The sequence below is a fragment of the Aspergillus brasiliensis genome, assembly GCF_001889945.1.
Source record: "Aspergillus brasiliensis CBS 101740 unplaced genomic scaffold ASPBRscaffold_1, whole genome shotgun sequence".
NCBI classification, from domain to species: domain Eukaryota; kingdom Fungi; phylum Ascomycota; class Eurotiomycetes; order Eurotiales; family Aspergillaceae; genus Aspergillus; species Aspergillus brasiliensis.
In genome coordinates, this window is record NW_027137442.1 from 758,503 (window position 1) to 775,649 (window position 17,147).

Consider the following 17,147-nt stretch of genomic DNA (forward strand, 5'->3'; position numbering starts at 1 on the left):
ATATGGAATTGAATTGGTCGTGCTGTTCTGGCCCTACCATTAGATCCTCTGGTAGAATGTTCGATCACCCTGGTTCTGAGAAGTAGCGTTGACATTGGTCTCGCCGTCTAGCTCGCGATATGCGCTCTTGTATTTTCAAAGCTAGTGTCGCTTGAACGTTTATCATGGGGATCCACCAGTGCGGAGAAGTAAAGCCAGTGATATTGGGGTATGTGCTTAAAACCATGCGTGGCGATTCCGAGTTCTAAAAGATATCGCCGGCAACCGACGGTACCAGTTCCTCTGAAAGCAGAATATACATATTTTCACGCCGCAAAACAAGGTGATATGATCTCCTACGGTTGAAACTGCTGCCTAGAAGGCCAAGTGATTCCAAGCTGAATCACACTTCCATATCACCAGAATAACCCAATAACTAGAGACAACCGGAGTTAAGAGACCCTTCGACCCACACCAGCCCCATCGTCCCCACCAGCCACCTTTGGATCGACTGATAACGGGCGAATGATAACCAAACTGTAAGCATCTTGCACATGTATTTAAGAGCCACTTGTCAGCCTCGCCCGGAGTACGTAGTGGTAAGATCAGACCATCCTCCTTAATGCCACTAAACTCCTAATGCCACAGAACTCCCGAATGCAGCTGCAACGGATATCACTGCCCACAGCGGCGGTTGCCCCGGAGGATAACTGGAGCGGGGTGACTGATCGAGTTGTGCGGCGTCGAGTGCAGAATCGCCTCAACCAGAGAGCCTACCGTGAGGACCTATAGCATCTCTTTAAAGCTCCTGGCGCCTTTTAATGCTGACAATTGATCATCGCAGGGCTACGCCAACAGAAAAATGGCAATTCATCAGGAGCCGCAAACAATAACCGCACCCTATCATCATCAACCTCCCCCAGTCCTCAAAGCCCGCTCCCCCCGTCGAGCGCAATTACATGTAAACTCTCCGCGGCGGAGCATCTCCGATGCACCTTTGCCCCTCCCAATATACACGAGCTGATGGCCGACTTCGAAAGGGGGGCATTACATAGTTACCTGGGCGGATCACCCCAGACCGATATGCTCCTCAATCTGAGCAGAATCAATGTGCTCCGAGCCGCCTACCAGAATACTGTTGCTTTGGGCATGACTGCCGAATGGTTGTGCCAGGATGATGCGGTGTCCATCTTCTCTGTCTATGGGCCCCGTCGCATCCCGAACGGCATTCCCCAGAGTTTACGTCCAACAGCCCTGCAGCGAGCGACTCCACATCACCCATGGCTGGACGTCTTTCCGTTCCCGCATATGAGGGACAACCTCATCCGCGCAGGCGATTCCCTTGATGATGATGAACTGTGCCATGATCTGACAGCTTTCTGGGATACGCGGAGCAGTGATGCGGCGCTGCTCGTATGGGGAACACCCTGGGATCCGCGGAATTGGGAGGTGACTGAAGAGTTCGCTAAGAAGTGGGGGGTCTTTCTTCGAGGGTGTCCGGAAATCCTCCGTTCAACTAATAGTTGGAGGCTTAGGAGAGGGGAGAAGCCTTTGGTATGGGAACGCGTCTTTGCTCTGGGTGATGTGTGAACTTGTACCTGATTGGAAGAGTTGGTGAATTTGATGTATTAAATACCACTACGTAACTTATGTTTCATGCCATTATAGATTCATGGGCCTATCATTCATCAGAATCCTTAGTATGCACAAACTTGAATCTAGTAGCCATCCCAGAGCGCCTGGTCCATATGTATGTGTTCCGAGGTACCAGGCCTCTCCACAATCCTCTCGAATATCAGCCCTGGCTTTGCAGTAGCGGCCTAGCACCTGGACAGGCGTTGAATGGGCAGCTTTTCCTCCACCAGAGTTGTACCAGTTGTACCCTCAAAGTGGCGAACGCTACCTGCTTACAATTCCACTCTCATTGGTCGATTCTTGCGGTAGTCTAAATATTCGGTGCTCCACCTTGCTTACAATTATGCTCTGATTGGCTAGGCAAGCAGCAGTGGATACCCAGAGGCAGCATTTGCACTCATAGTTTACCTCCTACTATACTACATCCCAGCAGCTCTAATAATACTGTGGCCAATAGGATGTCAAGTGTTGCAATATTCTTCCTGATACTGGACATTTATTTCGGAAAAGTCACAAATTCAGGATCCTCCTTAATCATTCTAATTGAACAGGGGCTATGGGTGCTTCACCACCAGCGAGAGATGAGCCCACCATATCAGATACTGATCCAGATTGTTGTAGAGATGTACAAGTCTGGAAGATACCAACCGGTAGCATTGCATCAACTTGGAAAGATACTCTAGGAAGAGAGGCTGTTTAGATGACATGGTTGTAGTTGTATTTCTGCCTTAATTCTCTAGATTGATGTCCTTATCAAGGAGGGTATGGCACATGTATATATAAGCCTCCGCCTCGGTTTAGTGTCGGTGTATTTTGGACACAAGCCAGATGTAGACTGGCTAGTAAGTCGACCTTACGAATTTAGTGGAGCCTGACCCATGCACTCGAAATAACCAGGACTCTACAAAAATAACTGTAAATCCACGGACTTATCGGAAATAATCTCGCAATATTTATGGGCTGAAACTACATAAGATCGTCCTGGCTTTTCGGAAGAAGGCCAAAAGACTCCAACCTCCCTGATAGCATTTGACTCACCACGACACCTTCTCAAAGACACCCCCATTCAGAGATATAATGGCTTACACAATCACCGTCGTCTTCCCCAACGACGCCGACGCCCAATACAATATCGACTACTACACCAACGTGCACATGAAGCTGATTGAGAAGCATTGGTCCAAATATGGTCTCAAGAGCTGGTCTGTCACAAAGTTTCTTCCATCCTTGGATGGTGCAGCCCCTGTGTATGCCGTTGGTAGCCAAGTACACTGGGAGAGTGAGGAGGGGATGAAGAAAGCGTTTGAGAGCCCAGAGGTCGCGGAGATTATGGGGGATGTTTCTCGCTTCAGCAACAAGAAACCAGTTTTCCTGATTGGTGAGACGGTTAAGCCTGCTCTTGATTCTTAGGGCCTGAGGTATGTATCTACTTGACAAAAGTGTACGTGGTCTGCAGTGGCTAATCAATCGCAAAGGGGTTCTCCGTGGGTAACTCGGTACAGTATCCTTCGTTACATGGTACGTTTCAGGTCAGATTTGGTGAGTGTGAGTTTCGCTGACAATTCAAGGACTAAGAGCATCAACTGCCTTTTATATTTCTATTTCCATCAGGTTAGCTTGAGACATGGTTAGATTACCACTTGTTTTGAATGCATGAAAGGATACCTTTTTAACGAGACTACCTCAATTGCAATTAGGTTGCGAAATATATACCCTGTCATACTAGTTATGATTTCTGCATACAAATAAACAATCATAGTTCTTAACCGGACAAAGGCTCGTTTGTTATATCACTATGTTTGTTTTTCTATAGCATAGAATGCTTGTATTGTGCTTCCCTGGTCTCCTTCAGTGCCAAGGATGTATATTCGGCTCGATCAAAGGCCCCTTCCGATCGCCTGTATGTACTCACGCAGTATGCAATGTCACAGTTTGCACTAGGAGCAGATATTCTTATTGGACGGCATATTATTCTCATTACCTTAAGTTTTCCCTAGCCAGCACCGAAATTCCGGAAACGATATGATAATAACCCGTTACACCGACTGATAGGTGATGAACATGATATTACATAGCAGGGGCTCGAGGGGCTCAACAACCATCAATTGAACATCCGCAAGGAAGAAAAAAATAAGATGAAAATAAGGAAAGAGAGAAAAGAAGAGAAGAAAAAGCAAAAGAAAGAGAAATAGCAAAAGGGAAACACCGTTAAAAGCTGAGCAGTATGCGACGCCCATGAACAACAGATCTCATTCAGTTCATTGTGTCACGTGGCACGGGGAGAAAGGTAAATAGACCCTCGAATATGGTCTGCAAAGAAAGGGGGTTGGTTTTGGCCATTGCGCCTGTGCAACTCTGCAATATCCTTGGCGACTCGTCGATCCTCTAACGGGCGTCTAAAGAAAGACCACTGCTTGCTTTTCCTTGACAAGCGAAGAATATGAACTGGAATAGCGAAGGTCTGCAAATGAGCAAGCTTGAAGTCATAGAGAAGATTGTTGATATCGATTACAATATATGCATGTCGTGGATACGCATCAACGACGAGCTTTCGCACGAGATGGTGTTCTTCCCAGGTTTTTTGTGAGTGGCTCAACGAAGTTTAATGCGGAAGCCAGATAGTTGTCAGAGGCTAGGATTTCGGTAGGAACGTCAACAACGACTCGAATGGTTTCTAGGTCTTGGATAGCTTTGAGTACATGTTCATTGACCTCGTCCATCTTGGTATCTTGTGAGCAGACTGTGCAAAGTGCATGGATGATGCCAAAAGGAATGGATGTTGGAATGGCCTCCCTCAATTCACCCGGATGAAACTAGTCACCTGACTCTACCGCCTACATAACACACCGGCAAGTAGTGTCTGGAGCAGAGCTTCTGGATAAATGTTATTTATGAAGGAGTAAGTTATCTAGATATCTAATCTAGAGTTGCCTGTATAAATTTCTAAATTGATATAACATTTAGCCTAAAATGGAATTAGTGATTGGAGGGTTGCAGAGTCGCCAGCAGTATCACTTCTACTAGGATCTGAAGACCTCTACAGGTTTTTCTTTAGTTACACATATGAGTCGTTCACTCTTAGGTACAGCCATACGTCAGCATTGAAATGCCATCACAAGCAATGTGATAATTATTCCCCGTATACGCTAATATGATATGATAACCGATCCTAATCTTATCTCTATGTCCAAATACCGGGACATCCCAACTTATCCCCGCATCGGAGACCTCCGCCGCCCCATCTATACTATAAAACAATAATAGCCCATACCACCACCACTACCACCATCAACATCATCATCATCAACACTACCATCACTTCCATCCCCCCCCACCATCCCCCAATCATCCCCCCCTTAATTGAAGAGAAAAGAAAAATGCTCCTCACCAACGCCACAATCCTCACCCTCTCCCCCACCCGCACCATCCTCACCAACGGCGCCCTCCGCACCACCTCCAACTACATCACCGACATCGACAAAACCGCCACCCTACTCACCAAATACCCCGACGACGAAATCATCGATCTCACCGGCCACATCCTCATCCCCGGCCTCATCTCCACCCACATGCACACCGCGCAGACCCTCCTGCGGGGCTGCGCCGACGACCTCGAGCTAGTGTCCTGGCTGTGCGAGCGTATCTGGGTCTTACAGGGAAATTTCACCGCGCGGGATGGATACGCGGCGGCGAGGTTGAGTATTGCGGAGATGTTGAAGTCTGGGACGACGTGTTTTTTGGAGAGTATGGTATGTTTTTCTATTTCATTTATTTCCCTTGTCAAGGACGTATGGTGTATTAGAAGGAGAGAATTGCTAAAGGCTATTGGGGGAGGGTGCATAGTTCGCAGACCGCTACGGCTTCGACGGCCTCTGTCGCGCCGTCGAGGAGAGCGGGATCCGCGGGTGCCTAGGCAAAATCGTCATGGATACAGGACGGTACGCGAAAGATGATGCGTGGGCGATGCACCCCGGGTTGATTGAGGATCGGGAGACATCATTAGTAGGCACGATGAAGATGTGGGAGAAGTGGAATGGCAAAGCGGGGGATCGGATTCGGGTGTGGTTTGGGGCGAGGACGCCGGGGGGGTATATGCTCCCTCCTATATATACCATGTGTGATGATGGTATGCTAACTATGTGATTGTTGTTAGGGTATCTCCCGCCCTCTACAAAGAAATGACCGCCCTCAGCACCAAACACAACATCCCCATCACCATGCACTGCGCCGAAGTCTCCGCTGACCGGGACTTCTTTGCTTCAGCCCCCGGCGGTCCATACACGCCCATGACCTACTGCGACAGCGTCGGGCTCCTTTCCTCATCTACCGTGCTCGTGCACATGGTGCATCTCGACGACGGGGATATCTCTCTTCTAGCGAAGTCCGGGACGCATGTGGCGCACTGTCCCACTTCCAATGCGAAGCTCGCGTCCGGGACGTGTCGCGTACCAGATCTGCAGCGGGCGGGGGTGAATATCGGGCTGGGGACGGATGGGGCCCCATGTAATAATACGTGCGATATGTTGCAGGAGATGAAGCTGGCGGGGATTATACATAAGGGGGTGAGTGGGGATCCCACGGTGGTGTCGGCGGAGGAGGTGTTGGAGATGGCGACGATTAATGGGGCGAAGGCGTTGGGGTTGCAGGATAGTATTGGGAGCTTGGAGGTGGGGAAGAAGGCGGATATTGTGGCGATTGATGCGAGGGGCGTGGAGATGCAGCCGTGGTTTAATCCTGTTAGTGCGGTGGTGTATACAGCTACGGGGAGGGATGTGCGGTTTGTGATGGTGGATGGGAAGGTGGTGGTTAAAGATGGGGAGTTGGTCACGATGGATGAAGGGGAGGTGGTGAGGGAGGCGCAAAGGAGGAGTAGAGAGGTCGTGGAGAGGGCTGGGTTGGGGGGAAAGGTTGGGGCGAGGTGGCCGGTTGTGTGAGATTTCTTATATTGTGTGAATTATGGACATGTTGTGAGGTATAGTTGTCAATTACAACTTTGGTAACCACAGGGTCTGCGAATTGCACCATCCTGTCAACCCGTTCTGTCCCCACTCCACTCCCAGGCCGCTCATCTTGTGTCCTCCAAACGGGGCAAAAGGAGCACATTCGAAATGCGAGTTCACCCAGACGGTGCCCGCCTCGAGCTGGTCGGCCATGCGTCGTGCGCGCTGCAGGTCGCGGCTCCAGACGGACGCTCCGAGTCCGTAGTCTGTGTTGTTGGCGCGCGCCAGCACGTCTGCCTCGTCGGACCATTTGAGAAGAGGCAGGATGGGGGCGAACGGCTCTTCCTGGACAACCCGGGAGGACTCGGGCGGGTTGTCGACAATCGTTGGCGTGATGAAGTAGCCTGTGCGGTCTGGAACGGTGTTGCTAGAGAAAGTGCTCAGACCGCTGGTTTGGATGTTGTTGAGAAGGTCAGTTGCCTTGTCGTACTGCATTTTGTTCTGCAGAGGCCCGAAGAACACGTCCGGCTCCGTCCCCTCGCCCATCTTCAGAGTTTGGACATGCTGGACGAGTTTGTCGCGGAACTCATCGTAGATCTTCTCGTGCACGTACAGCCGCTTGATCATCATGCAGATCTGACTAGAACAGAGGAAGGAGAGGAAGGCAATCTAGATAGTTAGCAGGGTCTGGAGCTAAAGGATGCGACGTACCTTGGGAATTATAGCATCGATGTCTACATCCTCGCAGACAATGCAGGGATCATTCCCGCCCAGTTCCAATGTCACCTTCTTCAACGTCTTGGCACAACTGGCCATGACACTCCGGCCTGTGGCTATGGAACCCGTGAAACTGATCTTCTGAATGCCCGGGTGCGCGGTTATCATCGGCCCCAGATCGTCGCCCCCACTGAGAGCCTGCACCACACCCGGTGGAAAGCATTGTGCTGCCAGCTCTGCCAGCTTCAAATCACAATATGGCGTGTACGGAGAGGGCTTAACGATGATAGTATTCCCCGTGTATATAGCCGGGACAATCTTGCCGATAGCCAGCAGAACAGGAAAGTTCCAAGGCACAATAGCGGCGCAGACACCAATGGGGGTATAGCGCTGAATGATTTGCCGGTCATCTGTGTCATTGACGACCGTCTCGGGGATGGTGATGGTGCTGAGCGAACGGGTCCACTGAATGGCCATGTCCAGCTCGATCGATGCCTGGTTCAATGGTTTGCCCTGTTCGCGGGATAGAAGTGCCACCAATCCCTCCTTATTGGCCGCAATGAGATCAGCATACGCATGGATCGCAGTGCGGCGCTCGTCAAACGAGGTCCGTGACCATTTACGAAACGCCCGGCTGGCCGCGCCCACTGCGCGATCGAGATCTTCTGCCGTCGAGACCGGCACCTCAGGATTGGGCTCGCGGTTAGCCGGGTTAATTCCATGACGGGTTTGCGTCGTGGATGTCAATTTGTTGTCAATGACATTGTAGAAAGTCTGATCAGTTAGATCGGGTAGATGGAAGCATCCTGGGTTGCTCACTTACTGTGAAATTCAAAGCCATGATCTCAATCTTGTGGTTATCTATGGTGTTGAAGATGAAAGAGTTTCAAACAACCGAGCGGGCATAGCGAGACTATAAAGCTGCGTCGCAGCGGGCCTAAAACTAAAAAGACAGTCCAGACATATGATAGCCGACCAAAAACGCTGCTTCAAACTCTATACTGGCCGCATTCAGCGACGTTGCTGACATTCCCCGCACCCTGAAGCTAGTTTGGTCCCTTCGGTGCGCATGGGGACAGCTTAGCTCCGACAGGTGAGTGGATGTCAGATTGATCGTCGGACGCCTGAATTGCCGTCTTTGTCTCACCTTCCAATCAGGTTCTCCTGCAGCATGCCGCATTGACCAGCGTCACACAGCTGGAACGTGGAAGAGCAGCGCGAGGTGATGTTATCTACATGAGTGACACGAGGCACGGACGGCGTCTTTTCGTTCCAGTCGGAGATTTTCCGCCTTCATTTCAGCGTGCACCCCGGCGGCTCCGGTCTGTTGCCTGAGGCGGCGTTCTCCGGTGCCTGGTAGCCTAGTAGCAATACTTGAGATGATAGTGTGATTGAATAATTGGAGGTTTGTGCGGCTAGTTAGTCCGCAGCTATCCTCTACTACGATAACCATACTACTGCTGAAAGACAACCACACCATCACATGGACCAGTAATTGCTTTTCTTCCCAGTTCTGTAAGCCCTGCGACACCTTCATTATCCCCTACTGCAGTGATTTCTTCATGGCTGCCTCCAGCTCCTTCGTGTGCACTTCTCCGCAGCTGACCATCCTTGTACAACACAAAAGTAGGCGTAGAGCACACTGCTAGTACCTGTACTACTGAGCACAGATTCTAACACCAACCTAGATGAAGAATAATAGGACAAAAACCCATACTGGCGACAGGGAACACAATCAATTGGGTGGCGAAATTTGGTCTCCCTCCGGAGTAATCTCTCGGCGGGTGTTCTGGTCCAGCGAGAAGTGTAGATGCCGCGCCAAGCGAATAACGAATGAATTATCAGATGGATATCAATCAGAACTACGTCACAATAGCACTTGCTTATTTTTGATCTCATCTACCTTATGAAACTGTGCTTTGAAGAGCAACATGCACATGCTGACTAATGCTACGGAGCGACGGAGAAACACACCTGCCGATGACATCCCCGCTATCGCCGGTGCCTTGTCGGCAACAATACCAGCAAAACGGTCAATGCGACAAGATACACCAGGCTGATCGACGTGCAACCCTGTTGGAAGCGATTACTGAAACTTTCACTTTGACTGAATTGGCTGAGGTGAGGAAGCCTCGCAGCTGAGTTTGGTCATGGGATTTCCGCTCCAGGCTGTACAGGGTTGCGTGGTTGTACAGTAGTAACTAATTGAATGCCAATCGGATCATCACATCATCGGATACAATGTATGAATAATTGGGATAGATCTGTCTTAGGATTATTTTAATGCTTTTAAGGTATACCTAAAGGATCATCATTGCGAAGCCTGTAGAAAAGGGAAATCAAACTATATCTCTTCCAAGACTGGGCAAATCTCAAAAGTCTTTGACACTAAGAATAAATCTTCTCAGCACCAAGACCTATTAAAGATCCGAGTATAGGTTTATTCTTGATTTATCCGTGAGAACGGTGATTGTACAGTAATACAATGATTGAAAGATCAAGTTTATGATAATTCCAGCAGGAATAAGTATTATGTTTGTTCCTACCGCCAATTGATATATACTTGTTACTCAATCGTTCACATAATAGTATATATAAATGGAGTTACTCCATTACATAGGATCCAATACTAAGCCATCTCACAGATCCCCAAGGTCCTCAAGAGGCCGCGTGGGAGTCTTGGTGTCCAGTTCCTACCAATCAAGTCGAATATGTTTCGCACGGCACTTCATGTGGATACAGTTCAGCAAATTATACACCAACAATTTCTAGATTTCCTTCCTGCACAGCTTCAGTGAACAACGATAAGATAAATGGTACCGACGTGGATGCTACCGACGTGGATGCTGTCCGAAGCGATTGGCGCAATCACCCGAGCCAAGAAGGCCAAGACAGCAGGCCCATCACACATAAAATGCAGATGAACGGCCAGGATATGCGGAGATATTCACCAGTAACCCCGCCATGGGCAATATTCCAGATGAAAAGCGACAGACAGTCGTTCAGGCGCTCCCGGTTGACAGGGGTGATGAAGCCGAGTTTGCGCAGGAGTTTACGCGAAAGGAACATGCGCTGGGGTTCTGGGATGCCATGCGACGGCACTGGCCGGCTGTGGCTTGGGCGTTGTTTATGAACTTAGTAAGAAATTATCTTATCCCTTGGGGATGATAATGTTAACCTCCATAGGCGACTATCTTGAAAGGCATTGTAGGTTATCCTCCATCCCCTGTGAGATGCAGCCCTAACTGGTATAGGATGGCGGTATTGTCAAAGGTCTAGTTGGACTTGACGTCTTTAAAGAGACTTACGGCTACAATTATCATGGGGAATACGTGCTGGCTGCGCAGTGGATCTCCGCCTTCCAATATGCCAATCTACTCGGAGCCATCGTGGGCGCCCTCTGCTCGGGCATGGCTTATGACCGCTTCGGTCCACGAGTGATGATCGCCGTGTGTTCATGTCTGTCCATCGCCTTCATCTTCCTGCAGTATTATAGTCATACGCCCGCCCAGCTCTTTGTGGGCGAGCTCATCAACGGGTGCATCATCGCATTCTACCCCATCTGTGCCTCGGCGTACGTGGGTGAGGTGACCCCACTGGCACTCCGCGGGTTCGCCGCTACGATGACCAACCTGGCCTTCTCGATCGGGTCGCTCATCGCATCGGGCATTCTCAAAGGGACGGAATCGATGAATAGCACCATGTCGTATAAGATCCCCATCGCGACGCAGTGGGGACTGCCATGCATCATGCTGGCACTGATCTTCTTCTGCCCCGATCCGCCATACTGGCTCTGTCGGCATGGTCGCCACGAAGCGGCACTGGCATCGCTGCGGCGTTTAGCCACCCCGGCGGTCGATGTATCGCGCCAACTAGCCCATATCGAAGAGACGCTGCATCTAGAGGCGAGTTTCCAGGCCGACCGACCGACGTACCGGGAATGTCTGCGTGGACCCAACCTCCGCCGTCTCCTAATCTGCGTGATGGCTTACAGCATGCAAGCCTTCACGGGCAATGTCTTCTTCATCAATTATGCGGTGCACTTTATGGAGCTGGCGGGGTTGGACTCGTCGCATGCATTCTCGATGAACATTGGACTGACGGCGCTGGGACTCGTCGGAACGTGTCTATCGTGGCCACTACTCTCCTACGTCGGCCGCCGAACCATGTACATCTTTGGTTGCTCCGCATTGGCAGTGGTACAGTGTCTGATCGGTGTGCTGGATGTAGTTCCTCGCGACAATGCCACGATATGGGGACAGTGTGGACTCATGCTGGCCTGCACGTTCGTGTATGATCTCAGTCTCGGTCCGTTCTGCTATGTGCTGCTGGCGGAGGTATCATCAGCGAGACTCCGGGGATTTACGATCGCATTAGCCACCGTCAGCTGTTTTGTGTGGTCGGTCGTGTTTGCGGTGGTGATTCCGTATGCAATGAACGAAGACGAGGGGAACTGGCGGGGCAAGCTGGGATTCTTGTTTGCGGGGTTGAGTACACTGTGTGCGGGTTATTGTTTCTGGTGGATGCCCGAGACGCAAGGGAGGACCTTTGAAGAGTTAGATGTGCTGTTCGAAAAGGGTGTCCCTAGTCGGAAGTTTAGACATTGCGTGGTTGAGATGCAGTAATATGAGCCATTTCTGTTGAAGCCAAACACCGAATCATTTCCGAGGAAAATTTGCCTGAGGCTGACTAATGACGGGGTTAATGGAGATAACGTCAAATCTTCATCACTGCCGAGGTATCCTGTTGATCTTCTTCAGTCTCAACGTCTTCTATTTCTGCTTGATAAGCATCGGACGAGAATACTAATCAATTCCACCGTCTGCATTGAATCCCCCACTTTTCTCTTATCCCGCGGTCCAAGGCATAACTCTAGTCTCTACAGTCTACACCGTCATACCGTAGTCCCTCGCCAAGTGGGAACCCGCGGCGTTCGTTCCTGATTCTAATCCGCTCCGCCGTATGACATAGTTACAGAGTAAATCTGCTTCACGGAGATGTGTTCCGTTGGTAGTAAACTATCAGAGGGATGCCTTATACACAGTGAGATATATGTTTCTAGAATATTGCAATTGGAGTGATCTCACACTCATCTCTGAACTCTGAAGGAATCCATGCCGAGCAGCTTGCTTCCGAACCGGTCAAGACCCCCGAACAAGCATATCCCCCGATTGCCTCAGCACCGGCACGATCCACCAGCGCCGTGGTTCAACGGAGCTTCTGCACCAATCTGCCTGTTATCCCGCGATGAAACCCACCCACACCAGCCTCTTTTCGGCAAGAGCCTAGGTAACTCAAAATTGCCATTCCTCGTCTCGAGAAGCTTCTTCATCGCCAGGGGCGATTCTGCTCGTAGAATCAATTATAATGCTTTGTAATCGACAATTCGCCCCCTCTTGATCTGCAGGAATATAAACCTACGTCAGGTCGCTTGATTCCATTGAAAACAATCCTCATAATTCAACGTGAAAGAAACTATCATCATCATGTCCAACCAATCTCTCGTCTTCAAGCAAGTCCCCACGGGCTACTTCGTCCCCGGCCAGGACGTCGTCCTCGAGCAGGTCTCGTATGACGCCTCCGCCCCGGCCCCAGAGGGCGGCATCTTCGTGCAATCCCTCTATGCCAGCTTCGATCCCTACATGCGCGGCCGCATGCGCCCTGCCCACGTCAAGTCCTACTCGCCCGCCTTCACCCTCAACGCCCCCATCGACAGCAGCATCATCGGCAAGGTCCTCCGCTCCAACAACCCTGCCTACAAGGAGGGTGACCTGATCATCGGCTTCCTCCCCATCCAGCAGTACATCTCCGTCGGCGCGGACCTGCTCCCCCGCGTGCGCGCCCTCGAGAACCCCCTCGGCATCGAGGACATCCGCGTCTTCATCGGTGCCCTCGGCATGCCCGGTCTGACGGCCTACTCCTCGCTCTACGAGATCGGCAAGCCCAAGAAGGGCGAGACCATCTTCGTCTCGGCGGCCAGTGGTGCCGTCGGCCAGTTGGTCGGTCAGCTGGCCAAGCACGAGGGTCTGAAGGTCATTGGATCCGTTGGATCCGATGAGAAGCTCGACTTCATTATCAAGGAGCTCGGCTTCGATGGTGGCTTCAACTACAAGACGGAGAAGCCGGCGGATGCGCTGGCGCGTCTGGCTCCTGAGGGTCTGGATATCTACTATGAGAATGTTGGTGGTGAGCACCTCGAGGCTGCGTTGAACGCGATGAATGATTTCGGTCGTATCGTCGTCTGCGGTATGATCTCGCAGTACAATGGTGGTGGTTACCCTATTAAGAACATTACCAATGTTCTGACCAAGCGTCTGGATATGCGTGGTTTCATTGTTGGTGATAAGGGTATGGGTGATAAGTATACCAAGGAGCATCAGGAGAATGTGCAGAAGTGGATTAAGGAGGGTACCTTTAAGACTCTGATCCATGAGACGCAGGGTATTGAGAATGCTCCGGAGGGTCTGTTGGGTATTTTCCATGGAAAGAACTTGGGTAAGGCTGTGTTGAAGTTTTAGCTGCGCTTATAGGGATGTGGTATAGATTATAGATAATGATTATAATTGAATTTACCTATTACTTATTACCTATTACCTATGAATTAATTGTAGTGAACTCATTGTACTATAACTATAAATAAAGTGCTGACACTGCTGACACCACGTGGATCCACTAGTCCTGTCCCTCTTTGTCACCCTAGTCTAGGCCATAAGCACTAAGCAGCACACCATCTTCAACCTACTACTACTACACCATAACAATCTACCATCATATCTAACCATCCCTCTCCTCCACACTCCCCCCCTTCTCCCCATCCCCATTCTCCCTCCCCTGCACACTGTCCACCCTTCCCTCATCTCCCTCATTTCCCTCCCCTCTCTCCCCCTCTCTCTCATCCACCCCATTCTTCCTCCTCCTCTCCACCACCCTCCCAAGGAGCAACCCCCCCAAATAAACACCCCCAACCACCCCCGCAACAACCGCATACCCAACCACCGCCCCAACGGGCGCCATGCCCATCTTCCTGGCAACATGAATCCCCACGCCCCCATTAACCACACCCACCACAATAACCCCCCTCCCTACCCACTGATGCGCCACTCCCCACACCGTCCTCCCCCCAGTTCTGAGATATCCCCGATGCTGCAACCACCCCATCCCCGGCTGAAACAGCACTAACACTCCGACCACAATAATCCCCAGGACAGGGTGCGCGGTACGTAACTGTCCCGTTTCATAGGCGAGGTAAATCCCGCATGCGAAGCCCGCGAGGGTCATAACCAGAGTGAAGAGTTGGAGGGGCATGTGCAGATTATATTTCGATATAGGGAGGGAGATGGGGAGTGGCATGATGAGGGCGGAGAGCGGGTAGAAGAGGACGAAGGAGAGGGACATGAGGGTTGCGTGGGAGATGAGGATGTGGGTCATTTTGGTGAGGTTGGGGAGAGATATTGGTGGTGTATTACCGGTAGGGGTATTAGGTGATTCTTGGGCCGGGATGGAGTCGGTAGCTGGGTTGTAGCGTGCGAAGGGGTTTGTTTGGTTACTATCATCATCATCTGTGGTGGATGGCATAGCTGCTCTTGTTAAATCGACTTGCATACTACCCATGTCGTCGTGGATGGTCAGGTCGGCGTCCATGGAGGCGGAGTTGATGGGGACTCCTGCGCGGTAGGCCCAGATGAATGGGAAGTTCGTGGATGCAGGGTCCATTCTGCCGGTGCCGTCTTGCCAGGTGAGACAGTTGTCGCAGCGGAAGTTGGCGGTCATGGTGGTTCGTGCGGAGGAGCTGGAGTTGTCCGGGTTGATGGAGATGCCGGTCCCCGGCAGCATGGTGATTTGGGTGCTGCTGGTGTATTGGGGTTCGAAGTGGCCGAGGCCGGACCGCGGGGACAGAGTGATCTTGGTGGATGACGAGGTGTAGAGCAGGAACATGTTGGAGCCGGTCATTTGGGCGCCTTGGCCGAGTCCCACCCATTGGATGGAGGTGGGGGCGGTGATTTGGATGTAGATGGGGCCGGGGGAGGAGAGGGTGGTGGTGTTGGGGATGGTGAGGCTGTAGATGATGTCGGGGTTGGTTGGGGGGGAGAAGGCGATGATGCTTGCGTGGGCTGTATTTGTTAGTTGTTGATGTGTAGAGGTGATATAAGAGAGGGTTTACCTAGCCCTAAGGCTATAGGAAGGAGGGTGAGCCACTTCATGGTGATATTCCTAGTGATACTGAGGATAAGTCTCAGGCCTCCTACCTAGGACACTGCCTGGTATACATATACTCTCCTAGCGGTCAGCTACTATCAGTGAAGCTGCGCACGCTGCTGCGAGGGTCATGCATGTTGAGACAGATATGTTCCGTTGCAACGGACATTGGAACGTTGATAGATACTTGTTTCTCCGTCCCCCCTTGCATCGCCCTTGCAGGGCTTAATTCGCGGCCAGACTTGACGGCTCGAACATTGTAGCTGTCATGGTGCGAAACAAGGTTCAATAGACGTGGATCAGCCGATGACTTAGCAGTTATGGAAGGGTGTTGTTGGAGGATTTGAGAAATACTAAGCCACTATGTGATATGGGGTTGGGGAGTCAGAGACAGAAGTGAGGGATCAGCGAGGGGGTCCCTTGCAGAGATGGTATGTGAAGGTGTGAAACTGATATATGAAGAGCAATTGGGGTAAATTGATCATTCAGTATACTCGTAGTATATATAAAGATAGCAACTGATGTGTCAATGAGATCGTGTGTAGAATGACACTAACTACTCCGTACTACTCCATGAAGCACTGTATCCACCATTCTCCAGATAACACTATTTTCCGAATCGAGTATGACTTGTCTACCCCTGCAGACTCAAGAATGCGCCGATGCATATCCCCGCACCCCAGACTCAGCAGTGGCGTAGCAGTGCAGTAGCAGTAGCAACTAGCAGATAGCAATACCCACCAGTTAGCAGTTAGCAACTGGTAACCAACACAAAGATGGTATCGGCATCTACACAGCCGACCTCCCGCTCCCGCACCACTCGGCAAGCAACCTCGGGTCGGGCGGATAAACGGTCAAGAAGACGAATCATACTAATACTAGTTACTTCCCCACCATTCATCCACATAATGTTTATCATCCCCAAACCCCGACTTAAACCCTCTCTTTTCAAACTGTAAGTCACCCCCTCTCCTTAAACTACCATAATCCATCTAACTGCAACAGAAATAATTCTACCACCCGCAAAATGCGCCTCCCCTACGCCCCCTCCACCCCCCCAGACCCCACCGACACCCCCACCACCGAAATCTACACCCGCATCGCCGCCCGCCGCCATCCCCGCCCCCTCATCCCCCTCGACCTCTCCCTGCTACACTCCCCGCCCGTCGCCGACGGCTGGAACAGCTTCTTGGGAGCCATCCGCACCCAGACCGTCATTGACAGCGGATTACTCGAGCTGGCGGTATGTCGGGTCGCGGTGCTCACGAATGCCATTTACGAGTGGAATGCGCATGCGCCGTTGGCGTTGAAGGGGGGTGTGAAGGGGGTGGAGTTGAGTGTTGTGCGGACGTTGCCGTCTCTCGCCGTAGGCGATCATGAATATGATGGAAAGGTAGAGGAGGAGCTACAGAAGAGTGCGTTGACGGAGGTGCAAAAAGCGGTGGTACGGTATGTGGATGAGATGACGCGGACGGTCAAAGTCCAGGATAGTACGTTTGAGAGGTTGAAGGGGGTGGGGTTGTCGGATCGGGAGATTGTTGAGTTGACGACTGGGGTGGCCGGGTATAATTGTGTGAGTCGGGTGTTGGTTGCGTTGGATGTGGGGGAGAATAATAACAAGGAGATGAGGAGTGTAGAGGATTTGGTGAAGGATTTGGAGAAGTGATCTGTCCACTACTG

At 51.1% G+C, this 17,147-nt stretch overlaps 8 protein-coding genes across 8 annotated transcripts; 6 read left to right on the forward strand and 2 right to left on the reverse strand.

The window, feature by feature from the left end:
* Positions 1-636: 636 nt before the first annotated feature.
* Positions 637-1,569, forward strand: ASPBRDRAFT_50010 (DUF3425 domain-containing protein; the record flags this gene model as incomplete). The annotated part of the gene is made up of 2 exons (XM_067626466.1): positions 637-757; positions 824-1,569. 2 exons carry the CDS (start codon positions 637-639, stop codon positions 1,567-1,569), a joined length of 867 nt encoding a protein of 288 aa, XP_067484275.1.
* A 1,122-nt stretch (positions 1,570-2,691) lies between these two features.
* Positions 2,692-3,024, forward strand: ASPBRDRAFT_654157 (uncharacterized protein; the record flags this gene model as incomplete). Its single annotated transcript, XM_067628530.1, has 1 exon — positions 2,692-3,024. One exon carries the CDS (start codon positions 2,692-2,694, stop codon positions 3,022-3,024), a length of 333 nt encoding a protein of 110 aa, XP_067484276.1.
* A 1,967-nt stretch (positions 3,025-4,991) lies between these two features.
* On the forward strand, positions 4,992-6,548 carry ASPBRDRAFT_115193 (amidohydrolase; the record flags this gene model as incomplete). The annotated part of the gene is made up of 3 exons (XM_067616875.1): positions 4,992-5,363; positions 5,458-5,702; positions 5,768-6,548. 3 exons carry the CDS (start codon positions 4,992-4,994, stop codon positions 6,546-6,548), a joined length of 1,398 nt encoding a protein of 465 aa, XP_067484277.1.
* A 51-nt stretch (positions 6,549-6,599) lies between these two features.
* Positions 6,600-8,112, reverse strand: ASPBRDRAFT_50012 (aldehyde dehydrogenase family protein; the record flags this gene model as incomplete). The annotated part of the gene is made up of 3 exons (XM_067626467.1): positions 6,600-7,223; positions 7,266-8,045; positions 8,095-8,112. The coding sequence occupies 3 exons, from the start codon at positions 8,110-8,112 to the stop codon at positions 6,600-6,602; spliced, it is 1,422 nt and encodes a 473-aa protein (XP_067484278.1).
* Positions 8,113-10,169: 2,057 nt separating this feature from the next.
* On the forward strand, positions 10,170-12,009 carry ASPBRDRAFT_165586 (putative MFS alpha-glucoside transporter). Its single transcript, XM_067619561.1, has 3 exons — positions 10,170-10,409; positions 10,458-10,478; positions 10,526-12,009. The coding sequence occupies exons 1-3, from the start codon at positions 10,236-10,238 to the stop codon at positions 11,894-11,896; spliced, it is 1,566 nt and encodes a 521-aa protein (XP_067484279.1). The 5' UTR covers positions 10,170-10,235; the 3' UTR covers positions 11,897-12,009.
* Positions 12,010-12,698: 689 nt separating this feature from the next.
* Positions 12,699-13,808, forward strand: ASPBRDRAFT_36218 (MDR family NADP-dependent oxidoreductase). The gene has a single exon (XM_067623461.1). The coding sequence runs from the start codon at positions 12,758-12,760 to the stop codon at positions 13,787-13,789; it is 1,032 nt and encodes a 343-aa protein (XP_067484280.1). The 5' UTR covers positions 12,699-12,757; the 3' UTR covers positions 13,790-13,808.
* Positions 13,809-13,965: 157 nt separating this feature from the next.
* ASPBRDRAFT_36219 (cytochrome and DOMON domain-containing protein) lies at positions 13,966-15,623 on the reverse strand. Its single transcript, XM_067623462.1, has 2 exons — positions 15,433-15,623; positions 13,966-15,382 (listed from the first exon to the last, which is right to left on the reverse strand). Exons 1-2 carry the CDS (start codon positions 15,470-15,472, stop codon positions 14,046-14,048), a joined length of 1,377 nt encoding a protein of 458 aa, XP_067484281.1. The 5' UTR covers positions 15,473-15,623; the 3' UTR covers positions 13,966-14,045.
* Positions 15,624-16,375: 752 nt separating this feature from the next.
* Positions 16,376-17,133, forward strand: ASPBRDRAFT_190374 (carboxymuconolactone decarboxylase family protein; the record flags this gene model as incomplete). Its single annotated transcript, XM_067620223.1, has 2 exons — positions 16,376-16,422; positions 16,473-17,133. The coding sequence occupies 2 exons, from the start codon at positions 16,376-16,378 to the stop codon at positions 17,131-17,133; spliced, it is 708 nt and encodes a 235-aa protein (XP_067484282.1).
* Between the last annotated feature and the right edge of the window lie 14 nt (positions 17,134-17,147).

Bases quoted from the DNA above. Each gene is read 5' to 3' on its own strand.
- ASPBRDRAFT_36218 (XM_067623461.1), top strand. From the start codon at position 12,758: ATGTCCAACCAATCTCTCGTCTTCAAGCAAGTCCCCACGGGCTACTTC.
- ASPBRDRAFT_36219 (XM_067623462.1), bottom strand. From the start codon at position 15,472: ATGAAGTGGCTCACCCTCCTTCCTATAGCCTTAGGGCTAG. The intron at 15,383-15,432 runs GTAAACCCTCTC...TAACAAATACAG, and splicing joins TCCTATAGCCTTAGGGCTAG to CCCACGCAAGCATCATCGCC.
- ASPBRDRAFT_165586 (XM_067619561.1), top strand. From the start codon at position 10,236: ATGGGCAATATTCCAGATGAAAAGCGACAGACAGTCGTTCAGGCGCTC. The intron at 10,410-10,457 runs GTAAGAAATTAT...TAACCTCCATAG, and splicing joins GGGCGTTGTTTATGAACTTA to GCGACTATCTTGAAAGGCAT. The intron at 10,479-10,525 runs GTAGGTTATCCT...TAACTGGTATAG, and splicing joins CGACTATCTTGAAAGGCATT to GATGGCGGTATTGTCAAAGG.